Source organism: Neofelis nebulosa, chromosome 15 (genome assembly GCF_028018385.1).
Source record: "Neofelis nebulosa isolate mNeoNeb1 chromosome 15, mNeoNeb1.pri, whole genome shotgun sequence".
Lineage (NCBI taxonomy): Eukaryota > Metazoa > Chordata > Mammalia > Carnivora > Felidae > Neofelis > Neofelis nebulosa.
In genome coordinates this window covers 13,944,730-13,966,941 of record NC_080796.1, presented here as the reverse complement: position 1 = coordinate 13,966,941, position 22,212 = coordinate 13,944,730, and the positions used below count along the sequence as shown (strand labels likewise).

The window sequence follows — 22,212 nt, the reverse complement described above, 5'->3', positions numbered from 1 at the left end:
TCACATAGATGACTGCAGACCCCACCATGTTCAAAACAGAACTGCATTCTGCCGCTTTGGGTACCAGAAACAATCCAAATTACAAACTTAAGAACATTTAGAAAATTCTTTCAGGTCCTAGGGAATCTCTCTCCTAAAAATCTCTCAAATTTATCCCCTTACTTTATACCTTCACTGCCACTGCCTTAGAGGAAGGAGACCACATATATTGTCTATGTGATTCCTACCCGTCTCTAACCAAAATCCCCTGGGGAGTTTCTAGAATCCATTATAACCCATGCCAGAATCTTAGTGAGCACAGAGTTCAAGTAACTTCTCCAGGCAATTCCTATATGCCTCCAAATGCATTAGGGGCTTGACATATGTTATCTCAATTACTCTTGACCAAAACCCAATGAGGTACACACTTTTAAGCCCATTTGTAAAAGGAAAACCTTCAGCCTCAGGGACGCTAAGTAGCTTGGATAAGATGAGACAACTCCTAAGTGACATAGCTGAGATTGATCCCAATGTTCATCTGAGCCCATATCCATGCTCTTCTGACTTCCCTGCCACTTACTCTCCATTCATTCATTCCGTGGTTCCCATACTTCCAGTTGCCTAAGTTGTAAGAGTTTTTTTGTTTTTTTTTTTTTAATGCAGGTTCCTAAGCCAAACCCACAGAAATTCTCATTGTATAAGGATTAGATTCAAACCCAGAAATGCACATTTGAACAAGCACCCAGGAGAATCTAAAACAGGCATCTAAGGATTCTGCATTAAGACCCGGTTAGCTCATCACACATATTATTAACGCTATTTTTCCACAATATGCAAATAGAATCATGTCAGTGTTCACAATAAAATACCAGTTCCTACGTGTGGTGCATCTGACCTTCACAGGGGTCACAGCCTCTTTTGTCTCAGCCCCTGCCTCTCTCCCTCCTCTCTCTCGCTCTCTCTCTCTCTCTCTCTCTGCCTCGATCTCACACTCTCCTCTCCAGCCACATGGAACCAGTGCTTGCTCTTCAGTGACAAAGTCGTGCCTTCCTATATATCCAAGTCTCTGCACGTGCTGTGGCTGTATTTGGAAAGCCTGGACTTGTTGACATCAGTGACCTGCTCTGTCATTCCTCCAGAGCCAGCTTCTCCCTCCCATCATTCCTTAGCACTGAACATTTTTAGGCTCCAGTGCACTGGTTTCTTAACGTGTCTACCTCTCATCAGACTTCTGGTGGCAGAAACTGAGAATTTCTCCCTGCATCTTCAGTAGTAGGAGTCCTTACCCCAACCAGGCCCTTATTAAATATTTGGCTGATGGAAAAAAAAATCAATCAATTGAATTCTGGCAGAGAATCCTAAAAGCTTACAGATTCTGTGGATACATGTTGTTCATACATGGTAATGAAATATGTACAACTCTCTCAATCTTTTGGCATGCCATAGACTTGTACAATTGTTAGAGGAAGAAAGGAGTTTGGAGGTCATGTTAGGTGATCTCCCCATTTTACAGATGGAAAAATAGAAACCCAGAAGAACTGAGTGACTTTCCCAAGTTTACCCAGAGAAGTCAGTGGAGGCTAAAAACTTTCCTTTCCCTGGTCTAGTTCCCCTTTTGCTATCCCATAATAATGGTTTTTTTTCTTCTTTTTCTTCCATTTTTCTACTTGCACAGGAATTAACAATTATTTGAGTACTCTCTGTCTGAGGCACTGGGCCAGAGAATGCTAGGTCCCCATCTAGAATACTAGGTTCCTCGTCCCTTCCATCATCACCCTTGGGTGTCTGAGATCCTGTCAGCTGCCAGACACATTTGCATTCATCAGTGTTCCCCATCTCAACAAGCTCACAGTCTGGAAGAGAAGACACATAAATGTGTAACAATTAAGACATGGGGTATCTGGTGTTTGCATTACCAGCCTAACCAAATGGGTACTCTATGACATCCTTGGGACTAAGCATGGAATGAAAATTTAGTGATAATGTATACAAATGACAAATCTCACCCTCCCTTCTTTACCAAATTTGTAATAGGGACCAAAATGTCAATCAGAAAAATAAGAATAAAGCACACACTTGAGACATCTCATCCCAACTCACCTGCCATAGAATTGCCAAAACAATAGTACCCTGTAAAGGGGGTCTTTTAATATATCCTTACTGCCAAGACAGATTAAAATTGGGGTCACTAAGACCATAATTATTAATGCCTGAACGTTGAAAATAGACACAGTAGACCCAAAGCAATATAATCAACCTTCACTATCATACCTCCAAGGCTAGACTGATTTACACATAAGTTGAGAGTGTCTTAGTCCATTGACTCAAATTTCATTAATTCTCTATTTTGAACCAAACTCCAAACTCAATACTCATTCATCCAAGAGTATTGACAGAGATACACTGCATCTGGTGTTAATACTTTTGGACTCTAAGATGCCCTGTGTTCAAACTGGGAGAGGGGAGGGGAGTCTCCCTCTTAGCTATGGCTCCTAATCCTTTTTTTTTTTTTTTTTTTTTTTTAACACTAAAGTAAAGACAACTGAACTCACAAAAGCCTTTATAAAAAGTAGCTCAGGGGCACCAGGGTGGCTCAGTCCCTTACGTGTCTAACTCCTGATTTCAGGTCAGGTCATGATCTCACCATCCTGGGATGGAGCCCCACATCGGGGTCTGTGCTGAGAGAGAAGCCTCCTTGAGATTCTCTTTCTACCTCTCCCTCTGCCCCTCCCTCCCTCCCTCCCTCCCTCCCTCTCTCTCTCTCTCTCTCTCTCTCTCAAAATAAATAAATAAACATTAAAAAAAAAAGAAAAAGTAGCTCAGCTCAACACTATGGACTGAGTCAGACTAAGAAGTGCTTATAGTTCACTTATCTAAGGAGAATTTTCAGAGACTTCAAGATGCTCTCGTTTTGTGAAATAAGCCTCCTTTGGGGACTGGGTAAATTACTGGAAAATGAGTACCTGCCATTCACCAGCAGGTAACAAGTACTATAAGAGCAGGCAACTCTGGGCATTGTGGCAGCAGCCAGTGTGGTAAATCACGGGGACCAGGCAACCAGGGCAAAGCAAGCAAGATGGCCTCAGGGAAACGCGAGAGGTGGACACAGAAGGCAGCTGTGCCCAGAAGAGGTAGCAACAGGTAGGTCGGCCAAAGCCTGGCCGCTATTAGGGCCCACGGAGACCTCTGGACCGACCACAACGTAGGACGCAAATTGGCAAAGGAGAGGTTATCCACACATGGAGGGCAGAGGACCTGAACCTCATGAGCATCAGAACTTTGTGTGGAACAAAGCAGAGCAACTCACTCAGGTTCACAGAAAGCCAGTCTCTACTTCGTGCAGAAACACAATCTCCTGACCTAAGGCTTCAGATAAATTTGGGGCTAAAAAATGCAGTGCAAGGTTTTATATCTTAAAGTCTTGCAGAATTCAGAAAGAGATTTTGGGAGGGGGATGGAGAGAAATCAATGGGGAAGCTTCAATAGTGGGCAGATGGTCACTGAAAAGTGCCCCTTCTCTGCGTGATGCATGTGGTGGGTCCTGTGGACACGTGCTGAGGCCTCAGGACCAGGGTGTCTAGGAGGAAGAGGACCAGGGTCTGGCAAGGGGGGAGTGTCTTGTGGGAAGGTTCAGAGAGAAGCCCGGAGCTGTGCACTGGGGCCCAGCTTCAGGTGGGCAAACTTCGTGAGGAGAGCAATGACTCAGAACCCACATGTCTTCCTGGGACTCATCTCTGGGGCACACAATAGTCAACTGGCATAAAATCTTAACCTAAGCTTTTCCCACACTGGGATCTGCACTGACAGCATGGAGCCTGCTTGGGATTCTCTGTCTCTCTCGCTCTCTGTTCCTCCCCCACTGTGCTCTCTCTCAAAATAAAGAAATAAACCTTAAAAAACAATAAGGAAGGAGTCAGATCTGAATTTGAACTCAGCTTGACTCTTACTATGTGGGTAGATTATGTAATAAGTTTGAACCTATCATTTCATCTGTAAAATAAGAACAATAGTATCTGCTTTATTGTAAGAATCAGAGATATAACATTAGGTAACCTTCAGAGTAGCTGGTATATGACAGTCGCATGAGAAGTGATAGTTGCCACAATAAAACCATGTAATATTTAAAAAGTGGTCACTTGAGGCATCTGGGTGGCTCAGTCAGTTAAGTGGTGGACTTTGGCTCAGGTCATGATCTCATAGTTTGTGGATTCGAGCCCCACATCTGGTTCTGTGCAGACAGCTGAGAAACTGGGGCCTGCTTCAGATTCTGTGTCCCCCTGTCTCTCTGCCCTTCTCCTGCTTGTGCACACTTTCTCTCTCTTTCTCAAAAATAAACGTTAAAAAAATAAAAATAAATAAGAAGTGCTCACTTGTGGCAAGTCACAGCTCACCACCGCCTGGAAGTTCAGTTCCAGACACAGTATGTAAGAAGAACTATCTGCCAAGATAACGTGATGGTCAGATGAGAATATAATAGCAGACTGTGCCCCCAGGTACCAGTAAATAGCATCAGTGAGAACTGCATGCTAAAGACAAGAAAGCATTTGCATAAAAACTGGATAAGAAAATATCCCAGCCTGCAATACTTCCAAGAGCACTCAGAATAAAGTACTTCATTTATAATATGGGACAAGCTTGGCTTATCTTATGTAGGAAATGTCACAATTATTGAAGCAAAAAGATCACAGCGGAAGTTCACCTTATGGATGCACAAATAATCAATTTCCAGTGTTTTGGAAAACACATTAATAATTACCTGTGACTATCTCCTGCAACGTGGTGTTTCTAAATCCATAGAAATGGCTCAAAAATCTCATTTTACCTCTCTGATAAATCAGACATGCTGTGTGTGATGCCATTTATTTTGTTACTATTACTCTTACTATGATGACTATGGTATTGGCCTCAGATACTTTGCTATGTTTTACTGGGTCCTCCAGCAAGGCACACTTTTTGTAACTCTGCTCTACAAAGGTCATAAACAGCAAGTCATAGATGAAGAAGTAGACATTTTCAACCTTCCTCATGATTTTCTTTAAAAACAATAAAAATACCATTTTTTGCCTTTATCAGATGGGCAAAGATAAAGGATGTGATCCTATGCAATGATGGCAAGATTAGAGAAAACTAGTGTTACATCTGAATGATACAGACCCTTTGGAATACAATTTGTACTATTTGTCCAGATTCAAAATGCATTTACCCTTTGACCTAGAAATTTCATTTCTAGGAATTTCAAGATATTCTCCTACATATGCCTAAGTGTATATGTTAGGATACTCACCGTAGACCTCCAAAGACCATAAATGTCCTTCAAATCAATGAAGGACAGACATACAATATTACATCTATACAATGAGTGCTATGTAGCCAAGGATGTACATATTTTAAGTTTACTTATTTAAGTAATCTCTACACCCAACGTGGGGCTTAAACTCACAAGCCCGAGGTCAAGAGCCACACACTCTATTGAATGAGCCAGCCAGGTGCCCCAGATGAACACATTTTAATTGGTAAAGATGTCCAGGAAGAAAAAAAAAACTGTTTAAGGCAGAAAAACAAGATGCAAATCCAGGTCTATAGGCTTCCATTTGTTAGAAAAAAGGTGACAGATATATAGATATACACACTACTTATACATACATATACAAATGTATACCTATATACACACATGCAATATAAAATCATATTTTTGGAAGGATATACAAAAATGTGTTAGCCATGTTTGCCTCTGGGCCAGGAGACCCAGGGTCTGCACTGGGAGATGATTTCATTGTAAGACTCTGCATTTGTGTATTTTTATCATCTGTATGTATCAGGTTTTCAGCTGCATAAACAGTTAGCTGTTTGAAGAGGCAAAGATCCAATGGTATAACTTAGAAATATGGATGCAATAAAATAAGCAATGTTGACTGAGGAAAATCTAAGATGAGCTTTGCTGAGGAACCTTAAGGGACAAGATCTCCAATGTGTGGAGGTTTCTCCTTTTCAGTCAAACAAGCTACACATTTTAGTTAAAACCCAACGGACTATGTACTATTATGGCCACCACCGTTTTACAGGTGAAGCAGGCAGGTTAAACCATCGAGCTGGTAGAGCAGGTGGCCACGCTGAGACACACACACATCTCTGGGACACCAAGCTGGAAGCATTGCTTGGGCATCACACAGACACTGCATGTTGACCTCCACCACCTGACGAGGGCCAGGGCTCTGAAACTTCCCCATGGCTTGGCATGGCTTCAGCAAATGACAATTTCAATTTCTGTAAAAGCAGAAACTCACAAGGTTGCGGTTTATATCCAAAATGACGGGGCACCTGAGTGGCTCAGTCAGTTGATCATCTGACTCTTGATTTCGGCTCAGTCATGATTCCAGAGTCCTGCCACGTTCTGCGCTGAGCATGGATCGTGCTTAAGATTCTCAGTCTCTCTCTCCCTCTGCCACTTGCCCTGCTTGCATACTTTTTCTCTTTAAAAATTTTAAAACAAATGTTTTTAAATGTCATTTCTGGCCCCGGATGCTATCTGTCTTTGTGAGTATGACTCAAAATAAAGTGGATGACAGAACACCTCACTTGATGGGCACTTTGCCATCTTGCACATGAGCAGTCCCTCACTCTTGCCTCACGGCAGCATGGAAGAGGGGTTGTCAGTTCTAAAATGAGAATGCTGAGGTGACTAGTTTCCTTGAGGAAGCTTCCATGAGGTGACCAGCTCTGTTGAAGGCAGGAACGGGGTGATTCCAGGTCTTCTGCGCCTAAGTTCAGGGCTCCAGACACATCACCATATCAAATGTGAGTCAAATCTAAAAACCAACTTCGGACTTGCGATCTGATTGCAGAAGCGTTCGCTGCTCGAAGCTATCTCTTCCAGACTCACTGTTCTAAGTCTCTCCTCTGAAACATGACCCTGTTCTTAAATGCTACATTCCCGACCTGCAAGCTGTCCTCAATACCAAAAGTTATAAGACTTTGGAAGCTGAGTTCCAGTGAATTCTGTAACAGATTTTCCTGGCAATTTCTTTAATTGAAAGTTCTGATTACCACCTTATTCTAATTACAGGTCTATAACCAAATACATGAATATCCACCAAGCATACCCACGTAGGTTTTCTTTTTATTTTTCTCCCCACACCCTCGGTCAATGTTTCTCTCACTTCAGATAAGGATTAAGCTCTCCTTGGTCACTTGGACAGGCTTTTCCTGCACAGGCAGCTGTGTTTTCTGTCCCCTAAGCTATTCATGATTATCAATTATGGCTGTGCCTACAAGGGTTCGGTGAACTTTTTGAAAAATATATCCCACATTCAAATTATCTCTTTGGAGAACAAACGTGGCAACAGGAAATGTCAACATCGTTAATCATATATTAAGCTTCATTATAATTAAAACTTTGAAATAATTAGCTTTGCTGCTTCCCAAAGTGGTAATTATAGACATCAGCAAGTATCACACTCTCTCAAATATCTTCCTTTAAACATTAGATGTTAAAGATAAAAGATTATTTTAAAAACAATCTTTGAGATTTTATGTGTTGGAATATAAATGGCACTTTCATGGTCCTGGGCTATCGGATCTCTCATGATTCAGGAAATTTGAATTTTACTTGACTCAATGGTGAAACCAAGATGTTGGTATATGCTGTTTCATATGAGAGTAGAGTTCAGAAGAACAAAAATATCTGAATTTAGAAGTCTGAGAACTTCTGTTTTCCTTTATTTAAAACCAAGAATTTGCCCTCCATTCCCATTTTTTAAAATTTTTTATTTTATTTATTCCCATTTTTTTTTTTTTTTTTTTTTTTTTTTTTGTTATTTTAGAGCAAGCAAGTGGCAGAGAGAGGAAGATCCCAGTGTCCTGGGATCATGACCTGAGACAAAATCAAAAGTTGACACTTAACTGACTGAGCTACCCAGAGGCCTCCCTCCATTCCCAATTATTATAAAAGTTGTTTATTTGATGCTAGTTAGAAAAAAAAAATTATGTGTCAGATTATTCTGTTTAATTTTAGCAATTCCCCAGGTTTCTTCTAACTCATTTCCATGTGATGGCCTTTAAGTATACAATCTATAAACTTCCATGCTTCCTGTCATAATCCTTAGTTATTCCCCCAAAGCAAATTCCACCATGGAGAGTAATAAATTAATCTAGATAATACATACTATCTCAATGAGTGGTACACTCCTATAATTTATACTTGTGTTTACACAAAATCACTGCCCATTAGCAAAAAGGAACTGCTCAGTCCTAATGTGTGAGCCACTGAAGAAGATGCAAAAGAGAAAAACTGATGGGATCTTGGGTTCTCAGGGAGTTCTGACCTAGTGGAGTAGACAGTAGAGAGACAGAAGGGCTGAGAACGTCAATAGAAGGCCCAAGCTGCAGGAGTTCTACTAGGTGGACGCCATCTTGTCAATGAAATAATCTCTGATCAGAGACTCAGGAGAAGGCCAGGGCTCCAGGAAAGACAGAGGAGTGCAAAACTGGAAGGAGGCAAGATGGGGCCGACCAGAAATGGGTGACATGCTCACTTCAGTTTAAGAGAGTGTGCTACACACAGTACCATCTCCTCTCCTTCCTCAGAACCTGTATGATTTGGTAAGAAATGGATACTGGCACTATAAAAGGAAGAACACATCAAGAAAATTATACAGGAACTAGGTTCATTGTGTGCTCAAATGGAGAAACCGGGGAAAGATGTAAAACAAAAGCTTTAGAGCGAGTTTCTGCTTTTATTCTATCTTTCATCATTTTTGTTGGGTTGGTACATTGGAAATCTATTTGTAGGACCAGGTGCTCTAGGCTTTTAAGTTATTTGATGTTCCCTTCAGATGCAGATGTAGATTAAAGTTTTTCTTCCTTTTTAGACAGTCAGAAAAGTGCTCGGATACCACACACTGAAGCCAAAAACCAAATGGAATCTTCTAAATTTGGGAGAAATTTAGGGAGAAACTCTAATTTATTTTTTTAATTTTTTTTAACGTTTTATTTATTTTTGAGGCAGGGAGAGACAGAGCATGAACAGGGGAGGGTCAGAGAGAGGGAGACACAGAATCTGAAACAGGCTCCAGGCTCTGAGCTATCAGCACAGAGCCCGACGCAGGGCTCGAACTCACGGACCGCGAGATCATGACCTGAGCCGAAGTCGGCCACTTAACCGATTAAGCCACCCAGGCAGGTGCCCCAGGGAGAAACTAATTTAAAAACATGGTTGGGTTTGTCAATATAAAGTAGGATAATTCAAAGTTAATGTACATAAATGGAAAAACTTGTAGTTTAAGAAAAGAATGGAAAATGGATTATAAGCTCTTCCTTACTTTGGAGCAAAGTACAAAGAAACTTTAAAGAGGCTATGAACACTGGCATGAACTCGTGTTCCTTCATAAAAGGAGTTAACAGCCAATTTTCTGAGCATTTATTGTATGACAGATGCTACTGTATGAAAGGCACTTGCATTAATATATTTCATCCTTCCAGAAGTCTTTCAAGTAAGACAAAATGATTATCTTTATTACACTGATAAAAACAAGTGGGTACAGTAAAATCAAGAAACTTGCTCAAGATTGCAAATCTCCTAAGTGGTACAGCCATACTGAAACCCAGATAACTTGGCCCCACAGTCCCTGTTCTGATGTCTATAAAAGGAAGGGAAAGAAGGAGTGAGGGACATTGCTCAGTCACAAAAGTAATTTAAAGCACCTTTCCTCTGGTATCATTTTATCTACCACCAACACACTTGTGGGACAATCTAATGACACCCTAGAACTTAGATTCTGTTTTTAAAAAATTTTTTTTAATGTTTATTTATATTTGAGAGAAAGGAGGGGTGGTGGGAGGGAGAGAGACAGTGTGTGGGACTGCAAGGGAGGGGCAGAGATAGATGGAGACAGAATCTGAAGCAGGCTCCAGGCTCTGATCTGTCAGCACAGAGCCTGATGTAGGGCTTGAACTCACAAGCCGTGGGATCATGACCTGAGCTGAAGTTGGACGCTCAACCGACTGAGCCACCCAGGCACCCCTAGATTCTGGTTTTTAAAAGAATTCTTCACAAAAAAGGAACCAGAGCTCATTGGAGAGTAGATAATACCATATCCCAGAGCAAGAAAATTCAAAATGGGGCCAGAAAGCAAAGCTGCTCTCAGAGATATCTGGAATAGTGTCAAAAAGGAGAAAATATAGCTTCCACTGGCCAAGTAATGACAGTTTGGGCATTAAAGGGAAAACAATGATTAAAGTCCACTGGAGCAAGTTTGAGTCTGTAAAGATAGCTGTAAGGTCATGATACTCAAAAGAGAAAGGACAAAACACAAGGAAGTGATTGTCAATGCACAAAAGTTTCTCAATACTCTTTTCTAGAAATGTTATATATTGATGGACTCAATTATGGATGTCCTACACTAGAGCTGCAACTGGGTTATTAATAGAGATATTGTTTATTATTTTAAGTAAGAAAATAGTGGATCAGAGGAACAAAGTCGTAAAACAAAGTATAAGAAAATATAAAACAGAGAAGTCAGGTTTTCAATAGAGAAATTGAAAAATTTAGAAAGCAGATGTGAAAAATGCACTTGTAGAGGGCTGGTATATTACCAAGTGAGTCTGGCTCTTGCTATACTTCCTGTGGTGATCTAGGCCACTCTTTAATGGTGAACCATTCTGGTAATTTATACATTGGTTACCCAGGCTTAGATATTTCATGGGCCCCATTCTGTGCAGACTCAAGTCCTTTCACTAGGATTAAAGAAAATCCCCAGGTTCAGGAACAGTAGGATCATAGATGTAGATTTTGTTGGTCTAATCCTTCATGCTTCAGGCCAAGTAGGCAAAAGCTCAAATGGATATGCAGATTTGGAGGCAAGAGTAAGCCCCACCAGGACAGTAGCCACACAGACATGTGGCTGATTCAGGAGAATGAGGGACAAGCATGAGGAGATCCAGGAGCAAGTGTCAATCAACATGATTAGAAGACAATGATAACCCACCCCAATTTTATGTTTATGCAGTTAATGATAGTTTACAGAAATTAGCTGCCAAGTTATTATAGGAATTGGGCCTGGGGTGGAGAAGGAGGAGGATGTGGACTGTTTCTCTGTGCATTTATCAGGGAGATGTAATTAAGAAAAGTCCTTCTAGTAAATGTGTAATGGTGTCTCTACTGAGTGGGGAAGTAATGACCCACAGCAATGGATGAGAGGTGAGAGAGACACAGCTGAAAAATACAAAATGGAGGCCTCTTACCTGAAAGGGTGGCCAGTGCACATGTGAGCAGGTGTTCTGCAGGTGAACAGCACCTGGATGTAAGTTCCAGTGTCCCTACTGGTCCCTGGGGATGTGTTGTGTGGGAACCTGCACAGCGCACTTATCTCTTGCAAGAATGGTATAAAATTATAATTAGAGGCACCAGCAAATCATAAAAGAGCCAAGCCACAGGATGTATACAGTCTCAACTGGCAGGTGAAGCCATTCTTAACTATGCAGTGATGCCCCTGAGCCCACTGAGATGCAGTTTTCCAGAAGAAACCAGAAAGTCTGCCCTTCACCATCTGTAGTAGTCAAGTGACACAGAGGTCGATATTTATAGAGACTGAATCAGCAATTAAACACAAAGGAAAATGATGGAAAATACACTGAAATTTGGTACAAAGAGGCAAAGAAATAGGTCAAAGTCATTTACTGGTGTCAAAGATCTTGTCTCCTGGCACAATTAAGGCCTTTTAAAAGACACTTGGGAAGATAAGAGCAGCTGCTATTTCAGATGCATGTGGAAAATTATGCCAGTCGGGAGCATCACTAACCTACTATTAGTACAATATTTTAGCAGCAAAGTAACAAGAAGGAGAAAATAAAACGAGATGTCAGAAAAAATATAAACAGGATATTTTTTATAGGGAGATAAATTTTTTCAGAAAGACATAAAAGTTAGGGAAACATTGAGTGGGCAGTATGATTTCGAGTAGTAATCTATCAGAGGATAGAAAGGCATCTTGGCTACTTGGCTAGTTAGTAGAGATAAGATGAATTAAAGCAACATACAGATGCCCCTTGAACAACGCAGGGGTTACAGGTGCCGAACTCTGTGCAGTCAAAACTCCACGTGTAACTTCTGGCCTCCCCCAAACATAACTACTCATAGCCTACTGTTGAGCAGAGGCCTCACTGATAAAATCAACAGTCGATTAAGTAATACATACTGTATCCTTCCAATAAGGTAAGCTAGAGAGAAGAAAATGTTCTTAAGAAAATCATCAGGGAAAGAAGTACATTTACAGGACTGTATCGATCAAAAACAATCTGCATTATTAGTGGACCTGTGCAGTTCGAACTGTGCATTATTCAAGGGTCAGCAGTGTGTAGGAAAGGCTGCAGTGGATGAGATCTTGCGGAGAGGCCATCACAACAGCAGGAAGGGAAGGCACTGGTGGGCTAGACTGCCATGTAGTCTTCCAACTTTCAGGACCAAGGAGAGCTACAAACACATGGGGAGTTTAATTACAAGGCAGCAAGATCTCAGCAAAGGTTGAAATGAGCAGGCAGCAAGCACTCTTCACAATAATGACACCAGAAGGAGAAAACATAAAGAGGAAACTGGAGGCCAGGGAGGTAAATGGTACCTGGAAGGTAAGCATCATGTGATCCTGTTTAGTGCCCCCCCGAGCTAGAGTCTAGGGAGCTCGGTGCCAAGATGAGAAGGAGGTCGGGAGACGAAGAGATACACTTTTGTGCAGAGGCACTAAGTTGAGATTGGCATACTACTGGGAGCTTTCTGCAGGAGGCAGTGTCCCCCGCCAGGTCTGCATCAGCACACCATACTCAGTGGTACATCTCCAAACTATCCCTCCTCTCTCGCCAGGGGCAACCCTGTCTGGGGAAACCTGGGAAAGCACAGTCCAACTCCCTTTCCTCAACAGGCTGTAATAGGACTGGAGCTATGGCTGAGGCTTCTCTGAGGACAAGGATGGGTGGAATCAGGAGTCAACCAGCAGAAAGGACTGGCAGGGTGGCTGAAGCAAGAGATCCAAGGAGGCAGGTGAAGACGTTAGGATCCTGCATCAAGCATCATGGACACACCAGCCATGGTCTAGCAGATGGAGAAGAAGAAAATTAAAACAAATGGGGCTGGTATAGAAAGAGATTCTAAGAACTGGGAGATTAAATATGCAAATGAACAATGGCAAGACCATGTATATAAAAACTAGACTCCACCCCACAAGCTGCATCAGTCTGACCAAGACACCAACCTCTCGCCTACAATAACCAGCCCAGGAAGCCAGCCGGCAGTAAGGCAGGCTCGTAGGAAGTCAGGCTATTTCTAGTAACAATCCAAGACACCAAACAATAACTCCTGTAACCTTGTGCTCCAAATGGCTGGGACTTGATTAATAACTACCAGCTTCCCTAATTTTTGTCCCTCCTTCCAACTCAGGACCAAGCAGATGTCTTGATTCTAGAAGCCGGCCAGCGTCCAGCTTCCCCTAGGCCAACAACCCCTACCAGGGCCCTAGCAGGGCACACCTAAAGGCTTCCCTTTTTCCACTAGAAAACTCAACAGATCCTCTACCTGCCTTTGAGTCTCTGCCAAAACACGAGTGATGGTGGCTGACTGCTTTGCCATAGCCAGCCCTGAATAAAGTCTCTATTCTCCTGCAGTTGTCTTCATTTCCTTCCCCAGAACCAAAGACTACACTTAGAATAAAGCAGATTCAGGATAAGTGAGGACGTGGGAGGAATAGGAAGTTGGTGTGAAGAGAGAAGGGGGTTTTACCACCGTGGAAGGGAAGGAGAGGGGAGTATTTACATATTGCTTGTTATGAGTTTCCTGCTGCTTTCTTATGGGGTATGCAATTTACCAATAAAGCTTCGTGAGACAGATTTCTTTTAATCTACCACTTTTAAGAGAAACAATTCTAAAATATCCTTCATAACCCACCAGGAGGGAGTGGAGGCCAAGGCCTAGGGTCCCTTTTTTTACCGTGCCAGGCTACGCCCCAAGTCCTCTCTGTAGCAACAAAGCCACAACTGTCTCATTATTAACTGCATTGCAGCTCCTCCTTCACTCCTGCCATGTGCTGTAAATGGGTATTGAATGAAATAATGAAACTAATTTCTTGTCCAAATTTACAGAGTTAGTAAGTGCTATAATGTAGATCTGAATCCAGATCTTTCTGATTTCAAAGTCTATGGCTGTTCACTGCATTAGGCTTACTTGGAAGTATAATGTGAAATGGACATTAGATTTATTGACTTGAGGTGGTAAAAACAGCAGGCTAGGGTCTTGGGAAGTTAATTTTAGTTATGAAGTACAATGGCGAGAGATGGAACTGATGGTTGGGAGGTTGTTAGGCATGGACGAGAGAAGGTGGAAAGTGCCAGAATTAGCAGGTGATGTTACCTCTGGATAAGGAGGGAGCAGATTATGTGAGAAAGTTCCATCATGTTAAAATGAGAACTACCGAGAATGGATGGTGTGGCCATGGGTTGTCTGGAGACTGGGACTGGATGGGTACAAGGAACTGCAGTAACCCGACATCCCGTGTGCTGGAGAGGAAAAAAAGCAGAAGCTCCTCGGGATGAGGTTAGGGGATGGCAGGCATACCAGAAGCACCTACTGAATGGCTAATAATGCAGGAGAAACACAAACAGGGGCCAAGGCTGCAGAAGAGAGGGAGATTGGAGGGGCTGCATGTTCTAGAAAACCTGGCTCCGGGAGGTGGAACCCAGTAACCAGCCAGTGATTCCACTACCAAGGGGAAAGGCAGCCGGGAATGGTGGGTAACTGGAAGCACATGTTCCAGATTGAGGGTGAAGCAGCGTTGAGTCATTAGGATTTAATTATTGATTTAAATGGAAGCAGTCAGCAGACCCCAAATTCCACCTGTCTGAGTTTAAAGTAAAAGCTGGATCAAAGTATAGCTTCTCACAAGTGAAAAGAGGAATAGTTGTAAGGCTCCCTCGTTTTTTTTGTTGAAAATCACAAATACCTGGTAATGTGTGTTAGAAGGTCCTGCATATTTGGTCTCACAGAAGTTGGTATAGTTTGACCTTTATAAAGTTGCTTTCTGGGTGCTGGGGTTGGCCATGTGAAGTCCCCAGCACACTTTATCACCAAGTGAGGTGAGAGGGGTCAGAGTCAATCCACGGACTAAGATGAGTCACTGGCCCCTCATCCACGGATGTTTCTATCTGTCGCATAATGGGGTTCTCAGAAGGTACCGATGCAGGAGTATTCAGGAGGAAGACGGTGACAATCTACTGTCATTCTATCACTTCAATTATAATCCCAACACAATTTTTCTCCCAAATCAAGTCTGGGAAGTAAATACATTTAGGAGCTCCTTCCCAACAAGTTAGAATAAATCTAAAATGTATGCTCATTTCTCTTTTGTATCCTTTAGTCTGTATAGAATGTTGCTGTCTGGTAACTAGACTGTAATGTACCATGGGTTAAAAAAACCCCAAAACTTCAATTGTCTTATCCAGACACTTTTTTGTGTCTTACATTCAACCCGCAAGGAAAAATATCCAAGATAAAAACTCATGTACACATTACCAAGTTGCTGTTGATCTTAAGCCAGAAAAGAGGGGCACTTAGACTAATGCTTGCCACAGGGAAAAATTATAATTAAAATTCATTTATAACCTCTAGTTTATACTAACTATTGTAGTTGTGTGCCCTAACTTCAGCTCTGCAGTAACGTGTAATAAATATAGACTCCTTATCTATCTCCCCACCAACCTTGACACTTTCCTACACCCTCTCCATGACCTAAAATTTAAAAAGTAGCAGCTTACGAACAGTTGGATGAGATTTATGGGGATAAAAACCATGCTCTGAAGGCTCTGCCGGTCAGGGATGACCCCAAAGAAATGTTATTTAAGGTAACTGAAGAGACATAATACATACCTAGAGACAGATTGAGGAGATGTCTGTCTTCTTATAGGACACCCTGATTTATTTAACCCCAAAGTTTAAGTTGGAATTTTTCCTGAGATGGGTGCTTTTTTAGCTTCCATTTGATGTGACAGCTAGCATGGTGCCCCTTTGTCCATTTGGGGCACTCATTTTTTTCCAGGCTTATCACGAAACAAACCGAAGCCTCATAGAGAGGGGTCTCCAGAAATGCAGACTGTACAAAATTTCACCTTGTCAACCATCCCTCCCTACAGAGTACATCCCAACTGTATAGAACTGTAATCGAATGAAATCATGGCTCACGTTCATTCCCTTGGTCTAAAAAGTAAGAGCATCGGCTGGACAGACTCCTGCCTCAGCTTCAGCCCAAGGGGGGGGATGATGGATGATCACATGTGTTTCTAATTTTCTCTGCACTGTCTAGGGTTCTCTTTGGCTTTCCTGCCCACCCCCTAAAAGAGAAGTTCTGTTTGTTACCTCTTACCGACATTTATTTTGACAAGTTTTTTCTGAGAGACCATCCTCATCCTCTCCCATGATGTCCACGGCAGAAAATATCAACGCGACAAGAATGGCAAAGCAGCATACCAGGGCGAAGATCACAATGCATTTCTGCTGGGACTGTCAAGAAAGAGAAGATAAAGAAAAGTGAGAAGCAGCTTTCCCTTAGAAAAGCCGGGAACTGATGGCTTTTCAAAATCCTGTGGGAAACCATTACTTCCATCACTGCCAGCGGAGGGCTGCCCTCCAAGTGCAACCTTGATGTTCATTCCCGAACACAGCCTGCAAGCCCCACTAAGTATCTCAGAACAGCTGAAGAATTCGAGTGCTGTATCGAGACTTCTGAACAAGTTCTCTCTTCCCCTTTCTGATCAAAAGCAGTCCAGGAGATCTGGAGACCTTCTACAAGATCTTCTACAGAGAGCACGACAAGGCCCATTAGCGCAAATTAAAAATGAAACACAGGGTGGTTCGATAATTACTCCCCGTCTCCTGTTACTACCAGCACCTTCCAAACTCTGTGCAAAGTGCCCTCAAACCCTGTATCCCCTGGCTTTCCCAACCTCCTCTTGCTCTAAGACCTTTATTATGATGGCTTCAGGACAGATGCCCCTGGCAGGCCAGGATGAGTTCTGCAGCTTGATCAGAAATGAGATCTATCAGATGCCAGCCTTTGGGTCATTCAACTGACATAGTTCATTTCAAAATACTGAACGCAATCATAACCAACATTCACACTCTTGATACAATTTTCACTTAGAAACAGAAGCTGAAGGTCCAGCCACTCAGGTCCTTATCTTTGGGCCAAGTGTTGTATTCTGAGACATCCCTGTCTCCAGGGGTTCATGGCCATAGGTGGCAGAAGACAGGGCCGCGGTCACTGGTCAGCAGCCATGGCCACCAGAACAAATAATTTTGCCTGGGTTCTACTTATTAGATAAATCTGGACGGGGAAGAGAAAGAACAATTTTTAAGTGTTCCCAAAGCTTTTAGGGATTATGTACAGGAGGGGAAAGAGTGATCACTGGCCAGACAGCCAGGAATAACTCGGTTAGTGATGAGATACATATATGTGTACAAACATGCACACACAACTTCAGAGCTCTGTTGAAACCAGCTGGCTTTGCCTCTCCTTCCATCTCCCTGACATTTATCCCTAGGGCCACACAGTCTCCAAAGAACCAAGATGCCTCCCCCCCAAGCTCAGGTTCCAGAGTGTCCAGGGACAGCCTCTAATTACAGATTCTAGAGAAAGGTGTTGTTAAGGATGCAGGTGCTCCTGTGACCAGGTGCTATCAGCTCAGATGGTTGTTTCCTTAAGGAGTCTTTGTGTTCTGCTTTCCCTCAGGTCTCCCCTTCCAAGAGAAGCTTGTTCCAAATCCCGTCCTGCCTGTCACTGTGCTTCTCTTACTCCCTGCTGAGGGAGGAAAGTGAGGGAAACCCCAAGGGAGACACAACCATTGTTCTTTTCCTCTAGGTTCCCCTGATATCTTTAAGACAGGGACGTGTTTTATTCTTTCCATCCCAAGCAACCAGCACAGGGCTCAGCAAATGGAAGGTGCCCAAGAAATAATTACCACATAAACAAAGTGAATGGATGAAATGAAAGTTACAAGGGCGTACATCTGAAGATGCAGAACCAATTCGTTTGGTTCCATATTTTGATGATGTGAATCTGACAATCTATCCTTTTCCATTCTCTGCTTGGGTTGGATGCAAATAGCCGGGCTGCATTTACTGACTATATAAAAGTCTGCAGGGGCACCTGGGTGGCTCAGTTGGTCAAGCATCTGACTCTTGATTTCGGCTCGGGTCATGATCTCACAGTTGTGAGATTGAGCCCAATGTTGGGCTCCTCAACCAACACAGACACCCCAATTTTATTTATTTTAATGATATTTATTAGTTGTATAACCAGAAAATGTTGGCTGTTAACTATTAATTATTTTCAAAATATTATATAAAAAATAAATAAATCACACCCAGTCCCACTCAGACAAAATCGCCATTATCATTTTGGTCTTCTTCTTTCCTGTGTACTATCTATACCAATCTACCAATCTGAAAATACTGGTATTTTCTACATATAGTTTTGCATTCTGCTTTTTGCACTTGATCATGCTTGAACATCATTAAATATTCTTTTAAAGCATGGTTTTAAACTGCTGCATAACACTCATTGCATGAATAGGTCATTGTCCCCTTTACTCCAAGAAATTTTTTTTTTCTTTTTCCTTTCTTTTTTTTTTTAATCTAATTTATTGTCAAGTTAGCTACATACAGTGTATACAGTGTGCTCTTGGCTTTGGGAGTATATTCCCATGATTCATTGCTTACATACAACACCCAGTGCTTATCCCAGCAAGTGCCCTCCTTAATGCCCATCACCCATTTCCCACTTCCCTGCCCCCCCATCAACCCTCAGTTTGTTCTTTGTGGGTTTTTTTTTTTGCATAATTAGCATTTATTTCATTATGGGTTTACATGTCTTTCACTAGTCTATAAGACACTTGAAGTCAGAGACGTGTCTTTATCCCCCCCCCCCCCAGGTAGTCTTCTTTTTTTAATTTAATTTAATTTTTTAATTTACATACAAGTTAGTTAGCATATAGTGCAACAATGATTTCAGGAGTAAATTCCTTAATGCCTCTTACCCATTTAGCCCATTCCCCCCTCCCACTACCCCTCCAATAACCCTCTGTTTGTTCTCCATATTTAAGAGTCTCTTATGTTTTGTCCCCCGCCCTGTTTTTATATTATTTTTGCTTCCCTTCCCTTGTGTTCATCTGTTCTGTGTCTTAAAGTCCTCATATGAATGAAGTCATATGATATTTGTCTTTCTCTGACTAATTTCACTTAGTGTAATACCCTTTAGTTCCATCCACATAGTTGCAAATGGCAAGATTTCATTCTTTTTAATTGCCAAGTAATACTCCATTGCATACATACCACATCTTCTTTATCCATTCACCCATCGATGGACATTTTGGCTCTTTCCATACTTTGGCTATTGTTGATAATGCTGCTACAAACATTGGGGGGCATGTGCCCTTTTGAAACAGCATACCCATATCCCTTGGATAAATACCTAGTAGTACGATTGCTGGGTCATAGGGTAGTTCTACTTGTAATTTTTTGAGGAACTTCCATACTGTTTTCCAGAGTGGCTGTACCAATTTGCACTCCCAATAGAAACTTTTTTTTTAAGCCACTCATTTTACAACACAAAAAATTATTTAAATTTTTTGTCATTTTATCCTATTTCCCTATAGATTATAAACAACAAACAAAAAGCTTTTAGAGGGGTTTAAAGCAATGCAGTGATAACACATTAGTCTAGAAGAGACTCTAACCTAGGACAATATAATTTAAAAAAAATTTTTTTTAATGTTTACTTATTTTTGAGAGACAGAGATAGAGCATGAGTGGGGAAAGGGCAGAGAGAGAGGGAGACACAGAATCCCGAGCAGGCTCCAGGCTCTGAGCTGTCCGTGTAGAGCCTGATGCGGTGCTCGAACTCATGAACTGTGAGATCATGACCTGAGCAGAAGTCAGAAACTTAACCGACTGAGCCACCCAGGCTCCCCTAGGCAATATAATTAAACATTATCTCAAAAAGAATCCTGAAGAGAGCAGCATAAATATACCATGTCAGGTATATTAGTGGGTACTCAATGAATAAAGCTAGTGACATTAATATGAAATGATCCACCCACAACAATATTTATTTGTTTCCCTTTATTCTAAATTTTATGATAAAATAGTCAATAAGAGCTCTAATTGGGGCGCTTGGGTGGCTCAATCAGTTAAGTGTCCAACTTCGGCTCAGGTCATGATCTCACAGTTTGTGAGTTCGAGCCCCACATCAGGCTCTGTGTAGATAGCTCAGAGCCTGGAGCCTACTTCTGATTTTGTGTCTCAATCCTCTCTCTGCCCCTCCCCGACTTGTGCTCTCTGTCTGTCTCTCAAAAATAAATAAATGTAAAAAAAAATTTTTTTAAAGAGCTCTAGTTGATTTGTGTGCTATTGGAAGCACTTTGATGTAATAACCTTCATAGATTTCTATTAACTTCTATTCATTTAATTCTGTATTATCATATTCTATTAATATGAACAATTGACCTGGCTATTTTCATTTAAATTTGTCAAAGAAGAGAAATTCAGACTCTGATATTCATGTTTAAATGTCTCCTTGAAAGAATGTACTATCACAATATAACTTCAGACCACTACTTTCTTTAGTCTCTTTTCTTTTCAACCTCATGAAAAGTGAAAGATTCTGTTCCAATGACAGCACTAGAGCCTCACAAATGAGACCAAATTCCAGGTTACCAAGACATTTATTCAATTTCAAATCCTTAACAGACTATTTCAGATCATTCAGGAATCAATTTGAAACACACTTTTTTGTTTTTATTGAATAGAACCAAAGAATGCAAAGTTTTAAGGAGAACCCATTAGGATGATTACAATCTAAACTTCACTATTGAGCTCAACCAATTAAAAGAAAACAAAACTTGAAATGCTATTATCTAACATCAATCTGTACTTTTCACTGGAGTTTTTACTGAAAACAGTTTTGAAAAGAATTGCTTGCTTGGTCAAGAAATATATCTAATTATGCTAACACTGAAAATATTTAATTATCATATCCTTATCAAATACATTTTAATACAGAAAAAGAGATGTATGACCTCTAAATGGGAAAGAGTATTAAATCTGAAACTTAGAAGTACTATTATATATCCGAACTTGGGGTTTTATACCATTTGATAAATTCTTAAAAAGAATTTGCACCCATGTACCTAAAGGCAAAATGTGAATTTGCAAAAATTAACCATAAATTAAAATTGTTCATATTATCTTTCATTTATTTACCATGACAGTTTTTTTTTAAACAAAATCATAGTGAAGTCTTAAAAATAGCTATTTTTATGTGTGCAGATTTTAGTACCCACAGAGCTGCAAGTTAAATTATTCTCCTTGCAAGGGGCACCTAAGTGGCTCAGTCAGTTAAGTGGCTGACTCTTGATTTTGACTCAGGTCATGATCTCATAGTTCTTGAGATGGAGCACCACACTGGGCTCTGCACTGATCATGGAGCCTGCTTGAGATTCTCTCTCTCCTTCTGCCCCTCCCCTGCTCATGTGCATATGTGTTTGTTCTCTCTCTCTCTCTCTCTTTCTCTCTTAATATATAGAAACAAAAAAAAATATTCTCCACGTGAAAGATTGAAATTATGACTCAAAGACATCGGGTTATTGAATTGTCCAATGTGACCCAACCAATTGGAGACAGTCCAGGGATTTAATTTAGGTGTCTAAATCTGAAGTCTCTAGATCTTTTTCCTTTTCTGGTTTTCTTTGCTTGACTTAATTTTCTACTTAATTTTAGCTATGATTATTTTATTATTTTTATTATTGGTTTTTAGTTAACCAATCCCCACATGGCCCATTAATGAGAAATGAATGTTGAACATTTGACTCCAAGCTGTGGAGACAGGGCATCCTTGGGCCTTTAGAACTTTCCTATGATTCTAAATGTGTTCCTGTCTTGAGTTCTCAGAGACATGTTCTCAGAAAAAAGTAGGTGACCTAGAAGAATCATAGTAATCTTAGCTGATGACTTATCAATCTCCTGAATAATGGTCACATTCTAGAACCACAGTAGAAAATCTAGACTATAGACTGATTAAGGGATTTGCTTTGAAAATCAGAATTATCACTTCACTTTCCACATACACTTTGATGTACCTTGGGGTTCTGTTTTAGAACTTTTCTCTTCTTGTTCTGTATCCCCTCCCTGAGAGAGTCTAATTTACT

At 41.2% G+C, this 22,212-nt stretch overlaps 1 protein-coding gene and 1 long non-coding RNA gene across 5 annotated transcripts in view; one reads left to right on the top strand and one right to left on the bottom strand.

The window, feature by feature from the left end:
- Nucleotides 1-22,212, bottom strand: part of PLD5 (phospholipase D family member 5) — a 422,454-nt gene that overhangs the window by 235,739 nt on the left and 164,503 nt on the right. For 3 of the 4 annotated variants that reach the window (XM_058701959.1, XM_058701958.1, XM_058701960.1), the window contains exon 2: nt 16,374-16,510. In XM_058701959.1, coding sequence (XP_058557942.1) covers nt 16,374-16,510 — 137 coding nt within the window. Of the gene's footprint in view, nt 1-16,366; nt 16,511-22,212 lie in introns of those variants that run through there. The other variant, XM_058701961.1, reaches the window with a different exon arrangement.
- On the top strand, nt 8,361-16,868 carry LOC131496417 (uncharacterized). The gene is made up of 2 exons (XR_009254484.1): nt 8,361-8,577; nt 16,314-16,868. It is a non-coding gene; the product is annotated as an uncharacterized LOC131496417 (long non-coding RNA).